Here is a 27135-nt window from a genome sequence, read left to right as displayed (position 1 = left end):
ATAGATATATATTTTTTATTTCACCATAGTGTTCCAAATTCTCTGTTAAACAAACCACCTGACATAAGCAGGCTGGTTCTTATAGTGATTTGACCATTATAAAAGTGAACAAGACATCATAATAAAAATGGCACTGTACATTAAAATTCCCTTGGAAATAGGATGCAACAAATCATGAGTATCTGACATATAGCACTTGAGAGAGGGTGCAAAGCAAAGTGACATGTAATATCCAAATGTATGATTTCATGGTCTAGCTACCAATTTAAAGTAAGAAATGCCCCGTCATGATAGTGATTGTAACACTTTGTCTTGATCTGTCATGATCGGTTATTTGAGCTCAGAAATCCTTCCGTGTCTAGGAAGAGACACAATAAGCTATGGAGCCTTGTACAGTACATTGTCTTGTAAACTGCCTCTCTCCTGTGCACATGTGAGTACATCTACATCTTCATTGAACTTAATCTCCATGACTGGGTCTCTCGCTTACTTAAGTAAAAATCCAGCAAAAATCCCATCAACTTGAATGTCCTGTAAACGTCCACGGACAAACATTTTAGATAATGCTTTTGTAATTGATTGACATTTTTTAAATGTTATACTGAAATAGTCTTCTATTGCATATTCCCTGTAAAATCATCTGTTAGAGGACATCAAGACTAATGCAATCAACTGCACTTGTCTTAAATGGCAGAAGCTGAAAAGTGGTATGTATGTACCTGTCAATGTCAAAATCTATTTGGCTCTTACAAAAAAAAAATGGCATAACAAACATTGCTGTAGAGTAGTTAGTTTAAACCCCTTTTTAAAGTAAGTATCCCTCAAACAATCTGAATGTATGGGTTTCTAATAAAAAAACTGTATCACAAAAACATAAATACAAATTTCCCTAACCATCCACATTAAATACAAAAGAAGGGCCTGCACCACAAACAGAAATCACCCTTACTGGACAGAGAAGGATGTGGACATCATTGTCACATTGCTACAACATGACTGCAGAAGTCCTCTCCCTGTGTTCCTACTCTTCTCTTATCCCCTCTGCGTTCAGAAGAAGGCAGGGTTCGTGTGCTCAATGACGCAGCGCTTGCAGTGGCGTTTGACGAAGCGCAGTGCCTCGAGCGACACGTCGCAGTCCTGCACATTGAGCAGCTGCAGATCGAAGCAGTTGGCGGCGATGACCTGCAGCCCACGGCCCGTGATGCTCTCGCATGACTTGAGGCTCAGCCGCTTCAGGTTGAAGCTGTTGAGCGCCAGCATCTCCAGCCCAGCGTCCGACACCAGCGGGCATTTGCCGATGTCCAGGGACTTGAGCTTGAGGCAGTTCTTGGCCAGGTGCTCCAGGCCGTGGTCCGTCAGGCCCTCGCAGCCGCGCGCGTTCAGGTAGCGCAGCCGGGCGCAGTACTTGGCCACGTAGCGCACGCCCACATCGGTGACGCGTCCGCAGTGCGCTATGCTCAGGTAGCGCAGGCGCTCCTCCAGCTTGGCAATCTCGCGCAGGCCGAAGTCGCTGACGAAACGGCAGTCACTGACGCTCAGCTCTCGCACGGCCGGGCAGTAGAGGACCAGGCAGCGCAGGCCCTCATCGGTTAGCCGCGTGCAGCGCCGCAGGTACAGGTGCGTCAGCATGGGACAGTGTGCCGCGATGGTGTGCAGGCCGTCGTCCTCAAGTGCGAAGCAGTCCGTCATGTCCAGGTAGCGGATGGAGATCTGCTGGCCATGCATGGGGGACAGCTTGAGTGACACCTCCCGCGTCAGGCTGATGCATGTGACTTTGGAGCAGCCTGCAGAGGGCATTCATGAGAACAAAAAAAAAAAGCATTGTTAGAGAACATATGGGAAACAGGTGACAACACAACGCACAACACAAGAGAATGCATAGGGTTGCTATCGCTAGTGCTAGTGGTTGCTAGTGGTAACTGTTAAGATATGTTATAGATTACAGTTAAGCCTAACACAATCTGAGTAATTTAACATTTATTGAATAATTTGAAATGTATGTGTATATGTGAATATGGAGATGATGTGCTCCCTAATCACCAGTGAGTCAGATAGCTAGTGCTTAGGCCTACACTTGTCTACTTTCAGTGCTCCAAAAGTTCAAAAGATACACATATTTAAGGGTACTGCCAGCATTGTGTATTAGTGGGTGTGCCTGACTGATTGGACCAAATATGCCAGGGCCGATTTTTTGTCCAAGTTCGGCCCTAGTTGCTTTAGGGAGTGGTATATCGACTCAAACTCCAGGAAGAATCTCAGCTGAGGGCAGTTGGTAGTGTCGACACCTTGTACCATGAATGGGCTCAGTGTCCGTGGGAACCAGGAGTGAGTCCTGTGGTTATTTACCCAAGCCACACTCCATCTCTTCCCCTCCCTCATTTCCTCTAATCTCTTGACTGTCCTGTCAAAGACTGAAAAAACCTTAACATATAACCTAAAAATAATCTCAGATGAGCACCAATAGATCATCTTTATCAACTGAGGATTTATACAAATTATCCACATGAGGTCAAGTAATTTAGGATTTCCAGTCGTCAAGTATGTTCCAAAAATTGTATATTTTGTTCCACTGTATACATTTTTTCTCTCCCTTATTAGTTTTTTCATCTATCTTTTAAAAACTGCACTTTTTAAGCCCTCCTCTGCTGCATTGTTTAAGGTATCAGTGGAGAGGAATGCTATTACTCGGGCCAAAGAATGTGTTTGTGTATGAAAGCTTCAATCATAAAGACGAGTGGAGCACAGGCATGTGCTGAGAAGAAAAGGCTTAGCATATGAGCTCGCTAAACCCAGTTTAACCAAACAACGTTGGCCTGCACTTACAGCTGGCAGCCACGGCTGTGTTGGAACGGCACACTTTTCAGATGAGTCTTACGTAACACATACTTAGTTTACAGAACACCTCAGAAGATATGAACGTTTGCATTTCATTCGTTCAGGATTCCTTTATAGCAGTGACTGTCATCAAACAAGATGTCTAGTTTTTCCAATAAAGCCAGTGTAGATTGTCACAGTTGTTTTATAAAAGAGCAAAAAGTGATAGTGCCTTTGTAATTTTGTGTTGAAGTACAATTTTAGAGGTGGGTTTTTTTTATTAGTGTGGAGAGTTGTAGTCTTATTTCTTATATTTGTACGTTTTGTCTGAATATTTCATGGATAATCACTACGCAGATTCTTCCTTACTATTGCAGGGGTCCTTTTAATTTCAGATTTTTGTAGCTGTCCTATAAAAGGTAAGTGGAGAGGTGGTTTTAAACATCTGAGAGAACATCTGAAACTTGTTATTTGTGTGTGTGTGTGTGTGTGTGTGGAGGGGAGTGAGTGAGTGGGGGGATGGTTCTGTCTACGGGAGATGACTGGAAATGCAATGCTGAGGTCAAACAGCAGAGGGAACATGTGTAACACACCAACATTCGCACAGTGAGCTCAACAATGCACTCAGACAGGAAGTGAGGTGCAGGAAGTCGGAAATCAAACACCAGGAAAGGCACTAAGGGGAGGAGGGGGTGAGTCCAAGGGAGGAGAATTCTGATGTGTTGCATTCCATCACAACCCCGTCCTTCCCTACGCCATATTCTCTCACCCCCCTCTCAGAGATCTGCCCAATACACAGTGAAACAAAGACGCAGGTCTTTTAACTAAACTGAGCTGATGTGATCAATACACTTAAGGTGTTCCAGTTAACAACAGGGAAAAATTGGATGGAGGTCAACTTGGATTGTCTTCTCCAGACACCAAAAAAAAAAAAAAACAGCACAGCCAAATCCACTTTAAATGTACAATAACCCAATGGGATCAGTCCTGTATTCGAACATGACATCCACCCACAATAGAATGCCTGTTTATGAATTTAAGTTCATGTGACTGCCTAAATGAAGACAGCAGAGAATAATCATGTTGGCCAACGATTGAGAGCTCAGTTCTGAATAGGCTTATGTTCCTTAAGGGACACAAAACACATGGAAAGAAAGCCAGGTCTATTAATATATTTCCCAGCTTGTGGAGGAAATGAGGATATTTTGAAACAACCAACCGTGTGAGGAGACAGACTCCTCCTGTTGTCTTGAAATCTGTCCATGTTTTCATGGCTCAGCACAACCTATAGAAGGAAGTTTCTTTCAAGAACAACCCCCATCCAAGTAGTCTGAATGACTGATTATTTCCTTGCAGATTAAGTTTTTTCTACTACTAATATATATATATATATATACCCTAACCTTCACAGCAAACTATAAATCAATCAACTCTTTGAAGCAGAAATCCCATAGCTCTGATTTCAGTTAATAACTATAGCAGAACAACAGCCAGCTCTCAACCGCTCTCCAGCTTTCCACCCATTAGGCAACATGATGGCATGCAGGGTGACCACTGCTTACCAGAGACGTCCAAATGCTCCAGGTTAGGACAGCGTGACACCACCTCGAACACGGCCTCGTTGGACACGTTGTAGCAGCCAGCCACCTCCAGGCGCCGGAGCTCCGGGCAGCACTGGGCCACCGTGTAGAGCCCACGGTCAGTGAGCCGGCGGCAGCCACTGACCACCACTGTCTCCAGGGTCAGGCAGACGTTGGGCGTGTCCTGGCAAAGGCGGCGCGTTAGCACGCGCAGGGCGCGGTCCACATGCAGCACGTCGCCGGTCAAGCGCACGGTCCGCCACAGCCGCGGGTCCCACGCCAGGTTGTACCAGCGGCGGCAGACGCGCGCACAGCGGCACAGCTGGTTGGTGGGCAGGTGTGTGAAGATCTGCAGAAACGCATGGTCCGGCAGTATGTCGATGAGCGCTTCCTGCTGGTCGCGCAGGTGCCGCGCGCCCCGGTAGCCCACGCGGGTCAGGCCGGTGGGCGGTGCGTGCACCATGGCGACCGTCTCCGCTGTGAAGGAGGAGGAGGAGGTGGACGAGCCGTTGAAGAGGGCCGCCGGGGATAGCGAAGAGGACCGCGGGGGCAGGATGAGCGCCGGACTGGGTGTGCTCAGCGTCCTCATGCTCAGATCCGAGTCTAGGAATCATGGGGAGAAATAAGAACACAAAGCCTTTTACAATCAATGCTCCTTGACACAGACAACAACACTGAGCCAGAGTTAATGCTCCGTGACACAGACAACAACTGAGCCAAACTGAAAAGCACAACGCACCTCAAACAAGAAACAACCCAGCAACTCCTGTTTTATTTTAAGAACTTGCTTTCTGTCCCACGACAGTAAAGCTGATGATGACTTTTTGTGCAGCTTTCCTGTGTGCCTACTATTTTTCTTCCTGATTTCATGGCTGTGTAGGAAACGAGACAGTTCAACTAGTAATTCTCAGGGTATGGAATGTGTAAAGAACACTGGCTGCAGAACTTATATTAATGAAGGCTAATCTCTTCTGACAGAGCCTGAATTAGTTTTACTCCAGAGCTTAACCCACACCACCCTCACCCCAGTGGCAACTTACAAAGCCCTCACAGGCCACAGGCCTGCTCTGCCTTACTGGCACCACTTCATAACGTATAGATGATTCACAGGTCACACACACACACACACACACACACACACACACACACACACACACACTTACTTCCACTTAAAAGGCTCCAAAATGCTTTTAACCTAACGTTTCAAGACCCTTTCTAGACAGATGGCAAGCATTCGCTGTTTCATGTCACAAGTGTCAGGTCCCGTGTCCCCTGTGGGTTTGACGTCTCGGCCGAGGTTGAGCTGGGAGGAATTTTAGTAGACGGAGCACAGGGCACAAGTTTCACTGCCAAGAGGAGAGCAGTAGCCCTCATTCAATGTGGCATGCCGTTGGCATAATTGCAAGCCAGTTTCCAGTTCAGTGACACTATGTGTTCTCGTATGGAAACCACATCTTTTTAAAATGCCCCAGATAGAAAAAAAAGCAGTATTGGGTTGAGAGAATCACATAAAAATGAGTTTAAGATCATTTTTTAAAAGAAAGACAGGAAGAAATGAACAAAAGGAACCAAAGAGAGAAGGAAGAGAAATGGAGAGTGACAAAGAAACTTCACTAAATACGCCCTTTCTTTTATGACTGCATTAGTGAGATCTTTTGTTTTGTCCAACAGTATGACACATATTGCTGGGAATCCTGTGAGTGTCAGTGTCTTTGGGTGGGTGTGCAGCCATCTCTGGACTGTACACAAGCCAAGAGCACTCACACACTTTGACAGGCTGGGTCCCCACCCTTCAGACAGCACCTCATAATAGCAGCACCCTCGGAAACAGCGGAGGGGCCCCTGGCACTTGTTTGGCTGTTATGCGCCAATTATGTCTTTAGTCAGCTTTTATGTCCCCCGCCCAGAAGGAGGAGGAGGAAGTGACCCCATGGGGTAGGCTGAAGTTGTCTGTCTCACTCTGAGAACACTCTCCTTCTTGTGTGCACACATTAGCCTAAACTCCGCCGCGGTGACTGCTGCCTCCTGGACACCTTCTAAAGAGGTGTCACAATTAGAGTCACTCAGTCGCGTCGGCTCAAACACTCAGGTCATTGTGCAGTTGGGTCCTTACCAAGGAATTCCTCATTCAGCTCTGGCCAAGGGCAGCAGACCCATCCGACAGCTCAATTAGAGCATTTACACTGCCCAACTGGATCCCTGGAAATACCTGACCATCAGAATTAGACTTCATAAGCTCCTTAACTGCATAAGCCCATCTATTATACATCACTTAACTTGTCAATACTTTAACAAAAACACTATAATATCAATATCAAGTAATGGCCTCCTCACAAACATTTTTTTTTTACCCTTGCTCTGCTGAAGATCTGTGGCAAACAATTATGAGGGCACAGTGTAGTCGTTTAGCAGACAGTGTGATTTCCGCGAGCTTAGATCACCTCTGCTGGGGCTGGGGGTTGGCCTAGTGGACCGAGCAGAGCGCCAGGCTGCTAAGACACCGTAAAAAAGCAGGATTAGTGTGATTTGCTAATCCTCCCATCAGCGTTGATCAGGCACCCATTTGTTAGGGCCTGTGCCCCCCTCCCCTGAGCCCCTTTTGCTTCATATTAGGGGTGTGTGTGTGTGTGTGTGGGGGGGGGGGGGGGGGTGGGGGGTGGGGGGGATGTTCCTGGGCTACCCTTGAGCTGGCTTCCTTCAGACGACGTTCCCCAAGACCTTCAGTGCAGCTAGCAAAAAGTCTTCCCTCAACTCCAAATAATTTTCCCACACCCCGAGGACCAAGCTTTTGGCTGCAGCACCGCTGCGTTGTAGACTGCTGCATTCTATGGCAGTGGGTTTTGGATCTCTGCTTCACATAACCTGTCAATACCTCATCTGGCTCCTTGTGCGCCGGCCCATAGAAGGGGCTTCCTGCCCAAACAAACAAAACTCCCAAAAGCCGTGTTTTCGCTTTCCTAATTGTTGCTGATATTGGCCGTGCTATCCCTATTCTTTCTGAATGCGAGTCAACACAGGTTTCCATGCAAAACGGACTTGGTTAACGCCAGGATCACCACTGGTTCCTAAATAACCAGATTTATAGCCATGTCCTTCTTTGTTGTATTCGGTCTGCAGAGAAACATAGCCTGCACTAAACATGAGAGGAGTTCAACTGTGATCAGGATTTATTTTGGTGACATTTTGTTTGTTTCTGATTTATATGTGGCTAGACTGCATTCGCTGGTATTTCTGACCACTGTTTTGGACATAGACGTTCATGTAACAAATATAGTCACCCAACCAGAGCACTAACTCAGCTCGACGGGGGGAAAAAACCCTCGAACCACAAATTATTTCAGAATCCCACAATTATATAAAACCAAGGATCGTAGCCATAAATTAATATATGATATGTTTCAAAAGCAGTTAATTCCATAGCAGATGGCATTTTATTAGGGTGCAAACGAGGTGATATGTGTGGTTAGAGAGAAAATGCCCATGCCATCACTGTAAATCACTGTCCCCATAGGATGCGGCCTTCCAACTACTATGCATGTGAAATGCTAGCTGCTCATGGCAGACTAAATGAGGGGAAAATCAAGCGACCACCAGGTTCAATTTCTGTCTTTTGAGCACTCTCACGAATTCTGCCTCCTCGGCTGCTCCGGCTTATTAAGCAGAGCTTCTGTTTTGCGTTGGCCTGCCAGCCTGATTGATATTCCAGACCAATAGCTGGAGATGAAGAACACAGGCATAACTTGGACCTATCTGCCCAGGAAACACCTTTTAACCATTTAGACAACTCTTAACAAATGTCTGTCCCTCAACACAGCACCGGATGAGAAACGTTCACCTCCTGCCAAACTCTATGGTTCAAGCTCCAGTAATCATTATTACACTTATCATGTGAAACACTATTTAACTGGGAGACTGGAGACGCAAAAACATAAGGAGATCTAGATGATTGACACATCATGACTGAAAACAAAGCTTGATGTGACATTTTGGAACAGATTGTTGTTATGTATGAAATATTTGGGCAGTTTGTTCAGATGAGCAAAACAGATGAATACTTGAACTGCTATAGGCCTACCTGTCTAAATCCACTATAGGGTTCTTTTTGAGACGAAGATAAACCTAAGGACAGGTAAGCTGCCTAAGATAATCTATAGCTTTGTCAACACTGTTCTCACCAGTCAAAACATCTTCACAAAACCACTTGTGTCTAAATAATCTGTGCCCAACGCTACAGGTAGTTCAAATCTTCTTATGGGGTAATTCCACATGAAGGTTATTCTTACGGATAATTTCTTGCTTGAGAAAACTTAAGCTGCTCCCAATCCCAATAACTTTATGGCCCCAATGAAGCACATAAATTAAAATGTGTTCAGAAATCCTTTTTAAACCCACAACATATCGCATGTAAGCATCACGTTTAAGAAGCACTAGGTTGACCTGGTGAAACACAAACCCTGTCCACAATCATAACAACCCTTATTCAGTCTGCTGCAGTCCATACATAAGGCAGTGAGTGATAAGCGCTAAGCGTGAGCTAGGACTGACCGATAGGTTCACACGTCAGAATGCGAGGAATGCCATTGGCCAGCCTGCCTAGGGCATGCAGGAGGCTACTGCTAGAACCCAGGAGAGTCCCACTCTGCTCACTTCCTGCCATTTGACCGGATCATTGGGAACGACTGGTCTCCAAATGAAAACCAACCCCCAACACACACACACACACACACACACACACAGACACACACACACACACACACACAGGGCTGTTTGGGAATGGCTGAGAGGAATCCCAGGGTTTGTTGGCCCCTCGGCCGACTCATGCTGCCACCTCGGCATATATCGGTCCTTTAGTCAAGGAAAACAAACACAGCAACAACATTCACAACACACAAACAAAAAGTTCTGTTTCATCTCAGGAGGAGGGACCTCCAAGCAAATTGTTTGGTAAGTGCAGAGAATCCAGATAGTGGTTTATCTGGAGACTGACCTCTTTGGTGCAATCACGGCTAAAAATCAGCTCTTTTGAAGGGCCAAATTGAGATTAGAATGAGGGCCAAGCTTTCAGTGTGTTCAGCGCACTCCTTGAGGCCATGGTAAGGGTGAAGGGGAGGTCAGACAGACACAGTTTTATGGTGTTTAATCCTAGTACAATTTCATCTGCAGAGTGGAGATTGAGTTTAACACACTGGCATGCACAAGTGGAACTGACGTGCTAGGCATCACAGACACATTTGGTTACTGTCCAGTGTTTTTATCAACTCCTGATATCCCATTTACGTTTGAAACAAAGTTTAATGTCAAGTAAAATCTACTGCTCTGCTGCACAGGCTCACACACACACACACACACACACACACACACACACACACAGGCTTTCACACACACACACACACACACACACACACACACAACACCAACCACTCACACTCACTTAACACACATTCTTCAATTTTTGAACCGGCCAATTTTGACATCCATCTTCCACAGTTGTAGTAAATCACCAGTCACATTCAGTCAACTCACAAAAGCCTTTAAGTTCTTTGATCACAACGCGTTTCTCTGCTCGCAAAGCCTCCTCTCCGGCCGCCTCCTCTCACTGGTTATTCATCACAGCTCTCTTCAGTTCACAGACGTGAAGTGTGATGTCATGAGCCATTTTTCACGCCGGCCGACACAGGGCTTGACCTCTGGCAGCCGCCAGCAACCTGATCTCAGCACTGCCCAGATAACTTGTCACATTTCAGCACTGCAATCCCACAGCCTCAGGCCGTGGCCAGTGTTGCACTGTGATCTGGCATATGTGCCCGCTTCTAAAATGTGGCCTAAGTAATATGTTCAACTGAAACAAACAAACTTTCATATGATTGTGTAAACTTTCATATCATTGTGTAATGGCACGCTGGCAAAACAATTTTCTATCCCATCTGAACTCAGTGTATATATATTTACTGAGATGAAAAACTACTTTGAGCTGAAAGTACTCTCAGTACGGTCACACTGGACTTTTTCACCTGGACTTTTCTGTGCTCGACTGATGATCCTGACTAGCGTGGTGCTTGCTGACAGACCTATGCTAGCCTCAGCCTCAGCCTGGAGCAGGGCATCTTGCTCTGATTAAAATGCCTTCTGTGCTTCTCATGCGAGATTCTCTGGCTCATCCGAGCAATGCAGATGCATTTCGGAGCAGCTGCGCTCGCAGACCATCAATGAGACCACATGGACGAATCATTTACAGCCATCTCACCACACATGCCTGTAACTATACTATAGGAGAGAGACTTGCACTTCTCGGCCTCTTTTTTATATTTCATCATAAGAACACTTGGCTGTAAGCTATGTCTGAAGTGCTGAACCACTGCTGCTACAATCTGTGTAGAGAGTTAGGAGTGCAATTGTGCTATTATTCTCTGTACTGCAAATTGGCTGAAACAAAGCACTGTTCAAGGTAAATGACCAGCATGAAACAAAGAAGATTTTTAGAGCTCAGAATTGTTTCTTTTTCCTTCAGAAGCGCAAAAAAAGCCAAGAGTTTCTATTTTGATTTGCAATGCACATTTTCCGTCCAATATTCTTTGTGTGAACGTAGCTAGGTCTCCCTGCTACCTCTTTCATGTTTCCCTTCCCTAATTATCATATTAAAAAAAAGAGCCTGAGTCATCGTGTCACCATAAATTCTGGAACATATCCGACAAAGTTCTTTCCTGAAATTACTCATCCATATGGGCACAGGGCCCCCTTCTTTTATTAAATCAAAAACATCATAGAGGAAATATTCAAACATCTGGTCTTTAAACTAAGGCTTTGCCACAGTAAAGGACAAAAAGTAATGCATTTCATGTTTCTAACCAGTTCACCCTACTCTCCCCCCTACCCCCACCCCCCTTCTCTCCCCCTCCATTCTGGTGCGACGGAGCAGCACTGGTGATGTAGAAAGCAGAGAGGGTCTGGAGAAGTATTCTACTTCGCCTGGATGGCTGGTCGTCCTGGGCTGGGCTGCTGTGTATTCACAATCACCAGACAGACGGAGGGGCCGGCCAGATGTGCTGTACCCCCCAACCCCCCCCCCCTGCCCTCAGCCCACGTGTCCACACCAGCAGCGCAATGCTAATGACCCCCACATACGCCATGGCAGGTGAGAACGAACGTCTCCCAATCATGTCTTGATTTCTTTGTTGAAAATGGCATCAGGCATTTAGCTGATGCACTTGACTGAACACAACAGTGGCAGTCCTCCAAGAGCAACTTGGGGCTAACAGTAGCAGAGCCTGATATCAATCCCACAAGATTCTGCCATTACACTTGGATCTCCAGAACCCTAACCACTAAACCAGCACCACCCACATACATAGGTGAAGATGCTGTTCATTAAATGAGTAGATGGTGTGTGTGTACTTATGAACTTAAAGACGTCTCCACGCAGCAGAGGTCTGAGACAGGAACAGCTGACACTCCGCAGCTGTGGCACGGCGCGGGCGCCCAGGAGGGCAGCGGGGGTGACCTCACTGAATGAAATGCTCTGCCGTGTCATGAGTCGCCGGAAGGCAGGCCACATAAATAGCCTGTGCCAATAAGCCAAATCCCATTTCCCAGTGCGGCCCGATTCCCGCCCTATTCAGGTCAAACTGGGAGGTGAGAAGCAGGCACCTGGCTTGGCCGCTCTCGATTCACCCGGTGTAATCACATCAGCTAGTGACACCGCAACCCTCTGCTCTGTGGGCTGATTATTCAGCGCCTTTGTGTCGGGCTCAGAGCGGATTCATCTCGACCCAGAAAGGGTTTTAGCTTCAAACTGTGGTACACACGGGCAGGCAGGCAGACTGAAGAAAAAGAAAAAAAAAAAAACGTGGCAATAGACACAGTCTGGAACACTGAAAATTGTTCCTCTAGGGGATGTTTTAGTAGTACTGTATGTGAATGGGCCCTGACTGCAGTGCCTTCCATTGCCACAAATATCTTCATGTGAACTTCCCTGAAGACAATTTATTTCCATGCTCTCACTCCCCCACAACTCACGTGTTGCACAGAGGTTCATCACGACACCCTGAAGGCATTCCTCCTCAAATCGAAGCAGTTAGGCCCTTATCGGACAATATAATGACCAGTGCGCCTTGGCCACTGAATGATTCCAAAAGAGAGTTTCTCAGACAAAAACATTCTGCACCTTTTGGTGGAAGGCAACACTGGCTGACCTGCAGGAAGCAGTGACATCATGAGTGTGGTTTGGGCACAATGGGGACGGCTGCCCACCGCCTTCCTGTTCTCCAGACTTCCAGAGTGTTCCCCCAGGCAGGAAACCAGCAAGCAGCGCACAAGCACGGGCACTCCACCACAAGGCACTGATTGTAAGACTATGTGTTTGATGTGAGCCTCAGGCAGGCGTCGCAATATCTCTCTCTCTCTTTGCTTCTCTCTCTTTCTCTCTCTCTCTCTATGCTCTCTCTCTCTCTCTCTCTCTCTCTCTCTCTCTCACACACACACACAGACACACACACACACACACACACACACACACACACAGCATGCATGTCTTCCACCTTATTATATCAGTCCCAACTACATGACGCCACCCGATAGGATTTGCTCTCCTCCTCCCACGTCTGCCTCTCTCCCTTCAGCCAGCGCTGTAAGTCACAGCGATGTTTAGAGAATCCCCCGCTCAACGGAATAGGTATCCGTTTGAGGAATTCTGAAGTTTGCTCGGGACAGATTTCCCTCTGTGATTGTGTAAGGGGATAGCCACGCTGTGAGGCATATGGAGACCACGAAAGAGAGCTGGCTCGGGGAGCAGCGGTCAGCACACAGCTTTGTTCCATAAAACCCTCACATGTGCCTGGCAGACCACATTTGGGCAGACGAGGAACAGAGATTAAATGATTTTCTGCATTCTGAATTTCACACAGGACGTCATGTCATCACCGTTATTAGGGTGGCAGAAAGCAAACACTTTCCTTGCACTAGGAAATGGCAAGGCAATTACCTTATCTAAAAAGAATTATGACACTTCATTCAGTGGCCTATACCGATACACAAAAGTCCACTAATGGTACCAATCCACTATACAGATCTGTGGCCATGCAAACATACAGTATATTTACCACTGTTATAAGTCTGCACACATTCATCCTCATAATTCAAGGTCTGATCTAGCCAAGCTCTCTTTTTTTAAAGTGTGGTTTATAAGAGCCCACAAATCCACATAGTGAAGCATCCCTCTGAAGCCAGTTCTAAGTGAACCACATCCCCTCTAGACGACGGAGACCGCTGCAGCCCTCCACAACAGTGGCGGGCCCCACTGGGCATAGTGTTTATATAGTCCTCTCTCTTCACATAAGAAACGCATTCACTTGCCCAGCAGATTGACCTCGCATGACTACATCTCTATCTTGCTAATCAAGAGCATATTGTGGTTGCTGTAATCAGTCCGTTGTTTGACATGAGAGTGCAACTCTCTTTTGGCGAGTACTTGGCACCATCTTTCTTGGGGGGAGGGGGACTTGTGCCTCTCAGATGTCGGTGCAGATTTCATGTTGGGCGTTTGTAAGGGGGTATCATCTGACATTTCACTAAATTGCAGCACATTTCTCACAACTCTTTCATTTGTTATTTTTCTATGTCAACTATAAAGTTATTTCACAACAAAACCAGATACAGAATATAGTATATCCCATACAAGTGATGATTCCACTTTTCTGATGTGAAATTGAGTATGGAATGAAGCTTAATAACAGCTCAAGCCCTGACAAACCTTCTATAATCACTTTGGAGTTAGAGGATTTTATGGCTGAGGCTCCTTGGAAAGAATAACAGTGTGGTTGGGTTTGGGACTCTCTTCAAATCCGTAGCTCAGATCACAGAAACAAAATATTAAATTCCAGTGAGTAGCTCACAAAATATTGAGTCTCCTTCCATTTAGAATACCTGTTAAGTCTGTTCCTCTCCACCCTCAACCATCCCTGTCCCTCTCTCTATCCCTCTTTCTCTCTACCTTCTCTTCCACCCCATCCCCCTCTCTGGTGGGTTTATTATAGTGGCAAATCCTGCCTCAGACCTATCTAAAAATACAAGGTAATAAACAACAGGGAACTATAGGACAGTCTGCAAATGACTGCTGTCTCCTTCATTCTCTCACTTCAGCTGCAGTCCTATCTTGGCATCTTGGCCACACCTGCTTCCGGTCTGAAGACACAGTGACATGTTGGTCATCACGACCCAACTCGCCGCACTGTACAATGCTCTCACCTGACACAACACAAACTGAGCTTGGGTCTGAGGACAGACACAATGGGATTCCCTCATTTCCATCGGATACTGTGCCAGACTATGTTTGTGGTGACATCTCACACAAAACCATCTTGTTGGAAGGAACACTACTAGCTACATCTTTCAGAAGAACATTAAGGGATAGCCTACTGCTAAGCAGCTCTGGTCTTTGCTGTTAACCAACAACTGGCTTTTCAAGTGCTGCATGCAATCAACGTATCCTTTTATCTAATTCTGGGGTAACAGCAAATAAGCAAATTTTCCAAAAAGTTGCCATATTCCAATGCCAATGCCCAACAATCCACCAAAGCTCTTCCAATTGGAGCATCAATTCCTATTAGGCTCCATGGAACACCTCCATAACCAACATTGCTCTCGTCTCCACCACCCATCCCACAGCTTGCCAAAGAAAATGTGCCTTAAGATTTGGATTTGATCCAGTGTCTCTGAAAACAGTGGTGGACCAGATGACTGTGCGCAGTGCAGAGCAGGTGTTCCACACCACCAGGGAAAAGGCAGGAAGTAAAGTCCAAATCACAGCCGTCAGTATTATCATGCTATGGCACCAACCCAATCAACAGCTGCTGAGCAGAGAAGTTACAAGGTGCCACTGGTGTGGATTTGCATTCCCCAAACAGTCTCCTATCAGTCATCACAGAGATGTGTGTGATTCACTTAGATAGATAGATAGATAGATAGATAGATAGATAGATAGATGGATGGATACTGTGTGTCTTTTAGACAGTATTTTCTCAATCAATATATATATCTTCCTTCGTGTCAGTTAGAACAGCATCCTGTGTGCTCATTTTGTCTCATTTGTCCTCATCCTACCAGTGATATAGTCAGCCCTGCGGGCCTCTAAAATGGGAAGATGTGCCAGTAAGTGTAAGATTAAGAGCCTTATTAAATGTGCTTTCAATGCACTTTGTCCATTAGGCCTATATATCTGGCCTACATAAAGTATCTTGACTATTTGTCTTGTTTTTTTCTATACACACAAACAGGTATGAAAATATGACTGACTCCGCTTGTACACCCAGGAGTTGGATGTGGTCAGAGACCTACACAATCAGGTTTCTCACAGACAGGTGTTTGGGGAGAACAACATAGGATGAGTAAGTAAGACTTCCGTTAAAAATATGTTGACCTGTAAAGTTGGAATAATATTTGTACAGTTCTGGGTGTTAGTATTGTGTTGTCTACTCATGCTTCCTTTAAAATCAATGAAGGAAAGTTTATACTGCTGAATCAGCCCAAATGATGCACAGTATTATTTTACAATCTAAAGCAAAACCACACCAAATAACTGCTCTTGCAGTGTGTATTAGAGTCTGTAAAGTGCAGTCTTTGTGTAAATAGCCTCAATCTCAAACTTCCAACCTTATGTTGAGAGGAATGTTTAAAGATATTGCTGCAAGACTGCTGGAAATGCTTGTCAGACGCAGGTGTTTGGCTAGACGTCAGGGGGCTATTGTTAATATGTGGCAACTGTATATATGAACAACCTATCAGATTCATTTAATTTCAAAACAACTGACCAAACTTTCACAAGCACGAACAGCCTGCTTTCAACATGTGAAAACTAGATAATTTAGCAAGAATATCTGATATCTTGCTAAACATTTTCTAGCCTTTCTCTGAGGAATTACCTGCACAAAATGACAAGAAGTGGACCCACACCCATATCCAAGCCCACACTGATACGGCTGCTGCACACGTGACCCCATCCCCATCTCCGCCTCCTCCCACTACACCCTGGCACGTCTCCCCGCTCAGTGAACTGCAGCTCACCCTTGACTCTTTTCTCCAGTGTGCGCCAGACACACAGATCAGATTTCTTCCGACCGGCCGACCCACACACACTTAGAACGCCCGCATTCTCCTTCTCCATCCCCTCACTTGATGTGTGAGATAGCAGGCCAGTTCTCGGACAATGACAAGATACAATGTAGCAACAAGTGTCCACATCATTACTTTGACTGACTTAGAAACAGAAGAGAGGGATTCATTTGCAGTAGAACAACCTCTGTGGCACGCCTCTTTGTTTTGCTCTGAGAAAATGATTTGAGAAAGCACTGAAACATTTTCAGACATAAACATATCAGACTGTTCTCCACTATACAATTTCTATGTACTGGTTCATCTATTTCTGAAATAGATGGCCTTTACATTCGTTAAAGCCCAAGATAGAGTTCTGCTCCCAACCGAGCTTTCTAAAAATGTATTGCACAGAGAGGGGGAGTGCATCTTAGCAGGGATATAAAACCCCACATCCCCACACTATGCGACTGCTATGAGTAATGTCTGCATTACCGTGCCCTCCTACTGAGTTCTCTGTGGCAGTTGCCTCCATCTCCCGAGCCCATACACTTTCCCTAAATAAAGAGCTCTTCAGCGTTGTCCCTGTAAGTGAACCCTTAAAGCTGCCAATCGGCGCCAAATGATTTTGAAGGAAAACTTCCATGGCAATACAGCTGTTTTTAGGCTCTGGCTTCAGGTTCTGAGTAAAACCAATTCTGCACAAGTACTGTCGTTGTTGGAGCATAGAACAGACTTTTAGCTCCATGTTGAAACAGTTGGAGGCCCATTTTGAGGTTAGCAGAACTCTGTGTGTACTGTAGCTTCTAGTTTGATGGTTTACAGTCAGCTCTTGGCTGCAACCTGTTGAGATCTTCCAAAAGATTCACATCACCCCTCCTCAAACACTCAATGACTAACGATGAGTTTGTCTCTGCCACCGGGTTGGAATATTACTTAGTCTGACTGGTATGGATATAATGAGAGATATAAACTGTATAGCGGTCTTAGAAACATAATTCTCCAAAACATGGAGAAAGATGCTATGACAAAAGTCAGGAGTATCCGTAGTAAAGACAACATTTTTGTCAGAAAACAATCTGATCATTTCACAAAATCCGCCAGCATTCTTTAGTCTAACATGTTGCCTCAGTGGGAAGGCCTCCTTGGGTCAGCTCTTAAGTGTTCTGTTGTTTACTGCTGAAGGATTAGCACAGCAAGACCATATGCTGCTTAAAGATGTGGCTGGCGTGGGGCTACTGATTGCTTCCAGCAGGGTAGTAAGGGCTGCTAGGCTAATTACACTTGATAAAATCAATCCAGCCTTGTTGCTTTCTTTTTGGAAAAGAAAAACAGAAAAAAATGTATGGCCAAACACCCATCACAGAGTGGTAGGTCAGTTGATAGAAAGCCTTTGGGATTTGGGTAGAATCTGATAGGTAAAGGCCTAAAGGAAAATTTAGGTAAATTAGCTGCTGTCTACCCCAGCCTAGAGTGAGACAAGAGGATACACACTCTTCTTTTCTCTGTGCGTGCAATAACCCAGTCTGACACCTAGGGTGGTTGTACGTCCGGATTTTAAATGCCCTGTCTGGCGTCCGGCACAGCCTCAAGCCGGACGTTCATTTTTGTCCTCCTCTTTGGAGTTGCACTGGCCCTAAAGAGCCCCGCTCTAGAATCTTTGCTGGGACGCAGCATAGCGTTTCTCAAAACTATGGACGAGGAGACTGCTGGTATGCATGCGTGTGCACGTCTGCATGAGAGAAACTGAAACCAATCCATAACGTTGTAGCAAAGCTCCACTTCAACTTGGAAGAGCTGACCCTAGAGGTGTTGTCTCCTGAGCTGCTGCAGAGGATGAAGATGGAGTTTGCTGAGGCTAAATTGAAGAACAAGATACTAAGGACAAGAACTTAAATCAATTAAAAATTCAGATGGACTGCTGCAGCACATACACAGACACACACACAAAGACACTGCAGACAAGTCTCCAATAGACTGAATCGCTGTAGAAATACTTGACTATTTGAGCAGTTGAATGTTAACCAGTTGCATAGGGGTTTTTCCACACTCTCTTTTGTTGTTTACATAAAACAAGTCATTTATGCTTGTTAAGAAGTGAAATGTATATTTTTTGTTTATTTTTATGTGAGGTTAATTTGGCCATTTTAAGTTCAGAAAGGTTATGCCTTTTAGTCAGTTTTTGAAACAGACACAGTTAGCCTAGCTTAACGTAATTCAGACCCATTGCATACTTACATACTTGGAACTACTGCTTCCTCACCTGTAAAGGCTACTCAAAAAGACGCGTGCCTGGCTCTGGATCTCGATTGGTCAATCAATGTAATCATCATCTGAGGATTCTGCTCTCACAAAGTCAGTCATGATTACCAGTCTTTTGCTTTAGTCACTCACTACTCATTAGTCACATTGGTGTTATTGATGGAAGTCGATGGAAGTCAATGGAAGTAATGCTTGATTGGTGCATTTGGCTGCGTCTAGATGATAATAAATGATCTCTTCAAACTTTCAGGAAATGTGTGGAATGTGCATGAAATCACACAGCTTAAATAAAGAGTAGAGACCACAAACTGAGGTGACAATATTCCCATGGTCCCCACAAATCCATTCACCAGGGCACTTAATAAGGGGCCTGTTTCTTTCCTTGGTTGGTTGCTACCTCAAAACACACACACACCCACAAAACCAGTGCCAAAGCCACTTGCTTGGAGCTGACTGGCACATGGCCTTGGTAACTTATCACTAAGGAAACGGTGGTGGAAAACGCTGCCTTTATAACAATGCTATCTAAAAGGCTTAACGTTGGACTGCACAATGCCCCTTGCTCTACTAAAGATATCAGTACAGACCAACAACTAACCCCTGGTTCCACAGACAGGATAGATACAAACACAAACACATAAAATGTAAGAATAAGTCCTCAAAAAGACGGCAAGAAGATTCTCCTGTTAACACTTTGTGAACACTTCACTGGATCGCTGTCAGGGAAGGCTTGTCCAACGCTAACCTCCACCCAACACACAGAGATAAAGCATCTCAGTTTACGAGTGGTGTGTGACCAAGCCACAGGACAAATTTCCCATTCTTCTGTTCACAATGGATCAGCAAATTCTATTTATTCTAGCAGCATCACAGAGCTATGTCCCGGAGGACTGAGACAACAGCCAATACAGCACCATAGGCTGCTAAGCACACGGTCAGCCCAAAAGTGCCACTGTTACTGGGAGCTTGTTAGTCCTACCCCCACTTCATGTTCAGTCACAACTACAGTATGTGCACGCTGCACACACTTCCTTGTGAGTGTTGCTGCTTTCACATGAGTACACAGTACACACAGTCTGTGGTTGGGTGCTTTGCATGTCAGTCAAAAGACCCACTTTTTGTCAAAGGCAGTTCTTTGTTAGCCTGGATATTCCAGACCCTGGTAATCTAAAAAGATTAAGGCCACGAATAATGTAATGGCCCAACTTGGGGTGCATTGATGTGATTGGCTCCCCGTGATACAAGTGGCAAAAGTAACCTGCATCATTACTCATTGCCAGAGTGTCTCGCAGAGACAATTGAAATTGTGCTCTTGCGAGAACTCTGGAGTTTTCAGGGTAGTTCTTTGTCAGAACACCGTGAACAATCAGCAGTGAAGCAGTAAAAGAGACTCGTAGGGTACAGTAGGTCCTCCAAATATTGCTGCCTGTTTTTTGAGAACACATAAGCCAGTCAGAGAGAAGGAGTGTGCCTGGGGATGCTTTGTCCGCTCACCACCACAGCTCCTCGGAGCAGCTCCTCTGTTTTCTTTTTCTTCTCTTGGCTGACGTCGCGACGCTGCTCTATAAATCAGGGGCGCTCCAGGCAGTCATTCAGCAGCGGGATACACACACACCACTGACATTACAGCAGCGTGCTCGAGACGAGTCCTTCCCACTCCCAGGCGCTGGACAGGCCACGGAGCAGCCCATGACCACAGACGCCGCAACGTGAACGCTCACCGTGCTGCCCTCCCCGGCACGGTGCAGCGGCCAGCAGCAGGCCACCTCCCTTCACACTCCCAGCAGGCCCCCATGCTCCCTGGGCCGGCCCAACCTCCCGCTCCTCGCGTCTCTGCTCCGCACTGCCCACATCACTGTTATTTTAGAAAGGAGAGGACAGCCCTCCCTGCTATTATTATGGAGACATAATGTCCAGAGCTGCAAATTACGGACTGTGTGCTTTTGAGTTTCATCATGTGTGCGTTTGAGTGACTGAGAGAGTGAGTATGTGCTCGCATGCATTCAAGAAAAACAAACAAAAACAAATCCGTATCTTTGAGAACTCTGGCACTATAAAATACGATTAAACGGAGTCTCATGAAGAGCAACACAACTCAGCGTTGCACATACTTAAAGTTGTTTTCATTTTATTGTAGAACGTTGTGGGTGCGCAGCAATTTTGTGAGTTATTCATACCAGCTAGTCAGTCCATAAAAAAAGAACAGAGGCAAGGCCTCAAAAAGACACCCCTGCAGAAAGACAGAGCCTCACTGCACACCCTCTCTTCCTCCTCCTCCTCTCTCTCTATCTCTCTCTCTCTCTCTCTCCCAAACACACTATCTCTTTCCATGAGGCTCTCTATCTCCTAAGCACCTCCATGGATTTAGGCCCTTCTCCCTGTTTTTGGGGGGCCTGGGTTTTTCAAAATGGAGTTGGGAGGTGGGTGGGTGTGGGGTGGGAGCGCCTCTTCTCTCTCTCAACAGTGAGGGCTCTGACCAGTTTGTTTTTAGTATAAAGCACCTCTAAAAACACATTTTTTTCCAAAAATAGTCAACACTGCACGAAAAAAAGAAAAAAAGAAAGAAACACAGAGCAATGATGGATAATGAGGACCATATGCCCTACCTTCACTGGTAGCTGCATTCTTTGGAGCCTTGGTCGACGTCTGATCCGTACTTGAACTCAGGTCGGAGGAAATACTGGAACTGCCTTTCCCTATGAACACAAAGAATATCATGAGACGTGTCAGTACACCCGTAGCATCACTCCAAAATGGTACTAAAGCTACAACCTCAACTCAAACAGATCAATTAAGCAGAGTTAAATACAGTATATCACAATAACATTCTTGAAAGAGAACTGCTAGCAAAAGAAGAAAGCATTAGGCTATTGAAGCGCTATATTTGCTCGCACTTCATTAATGTGGTCATTTGAATCACAATGACTCTTTTGTAAACAATTCTGTCACAACACATCATTTAACAGATCACTTCATAAATGAAAAGGTTTACTGTAATTAGGCTATCGCTCACTTGTTGAGTCAGTGTTTGGAGGTCATTTATGTCATTTTGAATAGCAAGTGAATAGGTAGTACTGAGAGATCACCTCCGTACCCTTCCCCCTTACACAGAACAGTTAACTACACTGTTAATAAATGCCCAGCATTCCATTTCACTTCATCACATAGGCTGCTCTGAGCAGAAGCATTCCAGATGCCTCAAAACCCTCACCTCCCGTGCACATACATACAGGACACAAAACCCTCACCTCCCGTGCACATACAGGACACAAAACCCTCACCTCCCGTGCACATACGTACAGGACACAAAACCCTCACCTCCCGTGCACATTTGTACAGGACTCAAAACCCTCACCTCCCGTGCACCTACAGGACACAAAACCCTCACCTCCCGTGCACCTACAGGACACAAAACCCTCACCTCCCGTGCACATACGTACAGGACACAAAACCCCTCACCTCCCGTGCACATACATACAGGACACAAAACCCTCACCTCCCGTGCACATACAGGACACAAAACCCTCACCTCCCGTGCACATACGTACAGGACACAAAACCCTCACCTCCCGTGCACATTTGTACAGGACTCAAAACCCTCACCTCCCGTGCACCTACAGGACACAAAACCCTCACCTCCCGTGCACCTACAGGACACAAAACCCTCACCTCCCGTGCACATACGTACAGGACACAAAACCCCTCACCTCCCGTGCACATACGTACAGGACTCAAAACCCTCACCTCCCGTGCACATACAGGACACAAAACCCTCACCTCCCGTGCACATAGAGGTCACAATCCTTTACAAAAATACCCAGTTCTGCATGTAAACATTCATCCAATTAAATAACATGAGAAGATTTCAGTGAATCTCTACTAAAGAAGAGTCACTGAAATGTTTAGCTGAGACAAGCTTCGCCGTAAGAAAGAAGATGCAAGATCTTTATGCCTTATGCGTTTATTCCCAACTAAGTAAAAAAACAGCATGACAGGACATTGCATTTTCAATCAAATCACACCGATTGTGTTATTCATTAAAGTCCAGACATTTCTCCACATGTGTGAGAGGGTTAGTGCAGAGGGCTTCCCTGATGTTTTTGTTATATAGGAGACATAACTACCTGGAAGGCAGTACAAATTTAGCATGTTTACAATCATACCTGGAACTCAAGGTCAACATAAGTTTGGCTCAAGACTTTTCTTACCATAGAAGGAATAGTTTGATGGGCATACAGCATCCTGAGCACATTTTAGAGTGTAAACACACTTTCTTTTAAATTATCTGAAGGATTCCATGTTCAGAAGACTTAGGGTTTTGCAACGGATCAAGAAGGTGGGGTGCAAGTGGAGCTAAACCATACACCAGGCTCCAGTGTATTGTGTAATTAGCCTACATCAGAGGCATTGTTTATTGTCTATTGTCTCTCAGGAATGTGGGTTATGATGTCGAGGAGATTAATTAGCAAACCATATTCAGTAATGATGGGATTTGGGACAGCCCAAGCAGTGGTGCTTGCCTGTGGTTTGCTACACCTTAGCACTCTGACAATGACTCATGGCAGCTGAAGAGTTTTCTGTGGTTGTGCCTGTGGTTTTCTACACCTTAGCACTCTGAGTGTGGAGGCCTAAGAAGAGATGAAGATGCTTGTGAGAAGCACATGATCATTCAGTCTGGTATAAATGTTGAATCCGAATTTGTTTTAATGATTAGATATAACACGTTTCACAAATCACAAATACATGCCTTGGCTAGATGTATTCCCAAAACTGGAAAGGACACTGAAATTCACCAAAGTTCCAATCAACTTAATGTTGTGAGTGCCACTGACAAATGTAACAGATCTACAAGGCTGCACAACTTAATCTACATACATCATATGTGTTGCCATTTTATCATATATCCTAAAATAAGGGTAACTTTTTGATAGACTGTTAACAAAGCTGCATAAGGAAAACACAGACCAGTACACTTCCAGTCTGAAAGCACTCTGGGAGAATGCAGCCGTAAAAATAGGAAAGTATATATTACACCATCTTTGTCTGCTTCCTTTTCAGATACACTGTATGTTTCTTGTGCTAAAAATGTCCATCCTGTCAAACATTTGTGGCAGGAATAGTTGTTTTTCACAATTCCTTGTAAATCTAAGCATCCCTTAGCAGGCCTTGGCAGAAGTCTGGAGAGAGAGAGACTTCAGGGAAGATCTACCACATGAAGAGAGCCATGCTCAAGAAACATACTTCACACATGAATAATGCACAATTACTACAAGACACCTCAATCTCAGAACTTGAGAAAGAAGTTTCTTTGTGTGCCATTTACCATCTACTGTTTACTGTGGAAAGTTGCTGATGTCATCCATGAGTGCCAGTTCTGGGAAAATGCCAAGACATAACCTTAGAAAAAAAAAAAAGAGTCTGGTGTGGTTTACAGCACCACTTTCCACAAGTCTTTAACAAAGCCAAAACTTGCTCTGTGGGAAGGACTGCTATGGCCCTGCTAGTAGTTATGAGTTAGAACGCCAAGTTAAAAACTTAATACTACAATTGCAAGCTAATGAATACAGCTATATGCAAAGAATCCCAAAGGCAAACTTTAGACGCTCCAAGGTCAACGTGGGCTTGATACTAAAGAAGTATTAAACTTTATGTGCCAAGGCAGGCAACACATCACTTATATGGGCAGCAGTGCAGTTAAGTGTAGGCCTAGCTAGTGCTACTGGCTCATAATTACTTTATAAACTTACTGTGTTGAAAAACCTGTTGCTTTCCCTTAAAGTACACAATCGGGGTAGCCCATGTGGTGGGTCACTAATAACCCCCGAAAACTCCACACGTACACTTACAGTGTGTGACACTCCAACGCTCCTCCTCCTCCACTACTGCAGCTCTGTGGCTGCCAATGCTACCATGCACAATAGGGATGACAGAAAAACGCACTTAGAAGAACAGTGCAGCCATTTCAGGCTGTCCTTTATTTTCGCTCTACTCCCTCCTCCCTGAGTTTCTTCTGCAGTTGTTTTTGACTGCACACACAGGCCGACTGGGGGATGCCAAACCTGCTGGGGCCTTGCATTCACTCCACACTATTCCTGGCAATAGACAGGACATATCCAACTCAGACTGACAGGGAACTTTCCCTACCGCCTGCCTCTTGAGGCTCTGAAACGTGTTCAGGCTTTCTTTAGAGTGTTTGAGTGCACCAGGACCAACCCCCTTATGCTTCTAGGGGGGATCAGAAGGCCATATGCAAAACATTAGGCCTACTTTTACCTTCTACATGGGGTAAATCAGGCCATTGTCAAAATGTAAAACAGATCTAAAGACCAGAGGAGTTGATTGTCCAGCCTGGTTATATTAGGTATGTAAGGTAGGTAAGGAAAGTAAGGTAAGCTCATATCAAACCTCATTGTCCATTGTTAATTTATAATAAACTGGCACCAAGGCTATCCTAAATGAAGCCCTGTTCTGGCATTTGGTTAAAGAAATGTGGTTGGCTTTGTGTCTTGTTCTTCCTTTATCTGTAACAGAAGGATGCTTTAGCTAACTGCCACATAAAATGCTGAGCTCATTTCAGGCACAGAGATCCCTGGAGATACGCCGGCCACAATTTTTTTGGCCATGCCTTCTATAGCTTAGTCATATATATAACCTACAAAGACTTAAAACACAAAAAAAATACATTAATGAACGCGTGCAAGACAAATAAATAATAAACATCCATGGTATAAACACATACAGGCTATAATCAATGAAGGAAAAGTACGCGATAACTGTAGACAATGACTCATGGCAGCTGAAGAGTCCTCTGCACACTCTCATTTTGCTGTAGAAAGGGGCTATTTTCACTCCCTGCGAAACTTTGGGCTTGGCACCTACCTTCACTCCCACTCTGTTTCCCATTGTTCGCACCCATCCTGTGGAATGCATACTCTATCTGCAGGGCTCGGTGAAAATATCCATACAAAATGAACAGAATAATCCTGAAATAATGCGATGGGTGAAACTGGAAGGCAGAAAAACTAGGTCTCTGAAGAAATGACTTTCTTGTGCGATTAATCCACAGCTCGCAAAGATAACGGTGAACCGAACAGTCCCATCATTATCAATCCAATGGCTGTAATATTTAGTGTAAAATACCAAGGTGATTACACACTACAACAGCCGCATGGTCTTAAAATTCGGTTATAGTATTTAGGGGAAGAGAATTAGAGCTCCGCGTTTTAGAGTTTGATATCTAGGCGCAGAAAAAAGACTGGAAACCAGAAACTTGTTGCGTCAGGACCACGCATTCGCTCTCGTCGAATATGACCGTTACCATGCAGACACTGCTCGCGTCCGCAGGAGGCGATGAGGATTTGCAGTAAAATCCTCTCTCTTCGTAGGAGCTTGTCAGTGTCCTGCTGGAAAACAGCAGGGTCTACAATTAAAGAGACAGGAACGTTTGGAGGCTTAAAAAGTATTCCACATTTAGTAAGTTATTTATAGGTTTTTTTTGTTGTTGTTGTTTTTAATACAATTCTTTGCATATCTTTCAACAAGATACAAAATAGTATTTCAAAAGTTGTCTCCCATAAGACACTCTTTAAAACTGTATAGGCTAATAGTAAAAAAAACAACACTAGGCAACGTTTCTCGAAAAATGGTGTGTAGAGGTAGAGAAGGGTGAAAAGATTTGTAAAAGTGTGCTACACAGGTCTGGAATGACCTTATGTTGACATCTTTGTGTAGCCCCCTCTGCTGGCTTTAAGAGCCAAGGCTACTGTCTGCGCACTGCTTTAGTCACTTAGCCTATGCCCCAAGTCATTAAAACCATAAAACCTACAAACGCTTTGTTTTTTATAAGAATGTGCAGAATAGGAACATTTCATAGGACCATTTTTGTTGGTCAAAAACATAGGCCTACTGGTCAATCAAGACATCAGGCCTATTGCCAAAACCAATCTGTTCTTAAAGTCAGTGACAGCACAGCTAAGAAAGTTCATTCACTGTCAACTGCACATGACACTCGCCAAATTCCAGCTGCATATTTAGATGTTTCAAAATGCCTTCATCTGAGGCAGTTATGTCCATTTGAAGACAAACATTACAACCTCACAATCAATTCACACTAATAGAAATAAATGGGTGGGTTGTATGGAGTCCACAGACTCCCTGGGGTAGCTCTTCATGCATGATGACTTTAGAGAACTAATTAGAGGTCACTCTTATCTCTGTACCTATTGGAACACAGAGCGATGTCTGTTCTATGTAGGCCAACGGATGTTTACCCTATCAGGCTGGATTAATTAAAATGACTGTGAATATTAAACTTGACAGTTGGAACACATTTCTCATTTTCAGAGGTGAAACCTTGAAAGGAGTCATCAGATGTTGATAGCTATCCACGTAATCTGTG

The 27135-nt window shown here is 44.9% G+C and overlaps 1 protein-coding gene across 1 annotated transcript; it reads right to left on the bottom strand.

Annotated features, from left to right (window-relative positions):
- fbxl7 (F-box and leucine-rich repeat protein 7) lies at positions 1–26357 on the bottom strand. Its single transcript, XM_042104923.1, has 4 exons — positions 25617–26357; positions 21344–21433; positions 4377–4997; positions 1–1784 (listed from the first exon to the last, which is right to left on the bottom strand). Exons 1-4 carry the CDS (start codon positions 25651–25653, stop codon positions 1048–1050), a joined length of 1485 nt encoding a protein of 494 aa, XP_041960857.1. The 5' UTR covers positions 25654–26357; the 3' UTR covers positions 1–1047.
- Between the last annotated feature and the right edge of the window lie 778 nt (positions 26358–27135).

This window comes from Alosa sapidissima, chromosome 1, assembly GCF_018492685.1.
Source record: "Alosa sapidissima isolate fAloSap1 chromosome 1, fAloSap1.pri, whole genome shotgun sequence".
Taxonomy (NCBI): Eukaryota; Metazoa; Chordata; class Actinopteri; order Clupeiformes; family Clupeidae; genus Alosa; species Alosa sapidissima.
This window is presented reverse-complemented; position numbering and strand designations above follow the sequence as displayed.

Bases quoted from the DNA above. Each gene is read 5' to 3' on its own strand.
- fbxl7 (XM_042104923.1), bottom strand. From the start codon at position 25,653: ATGGGTGCGAACAATGGGAAACAGAGTGGGAGTGAAG. The intron at 4,998-21,343 runs GTAGGGCATATG...CATGATTCCTAG, and splicing joins GAATGCAGCTACCAGTGAAG to ACTCGGATCTGAGCATGAGG. The intron at 1,785-4,376 runs GTAAGCAGTGGT...TGCCCTCTGCAG, and splicing joins GGAGCATTTGGACGTCTCTG to GCTGCTCCAAAGTCACATGC.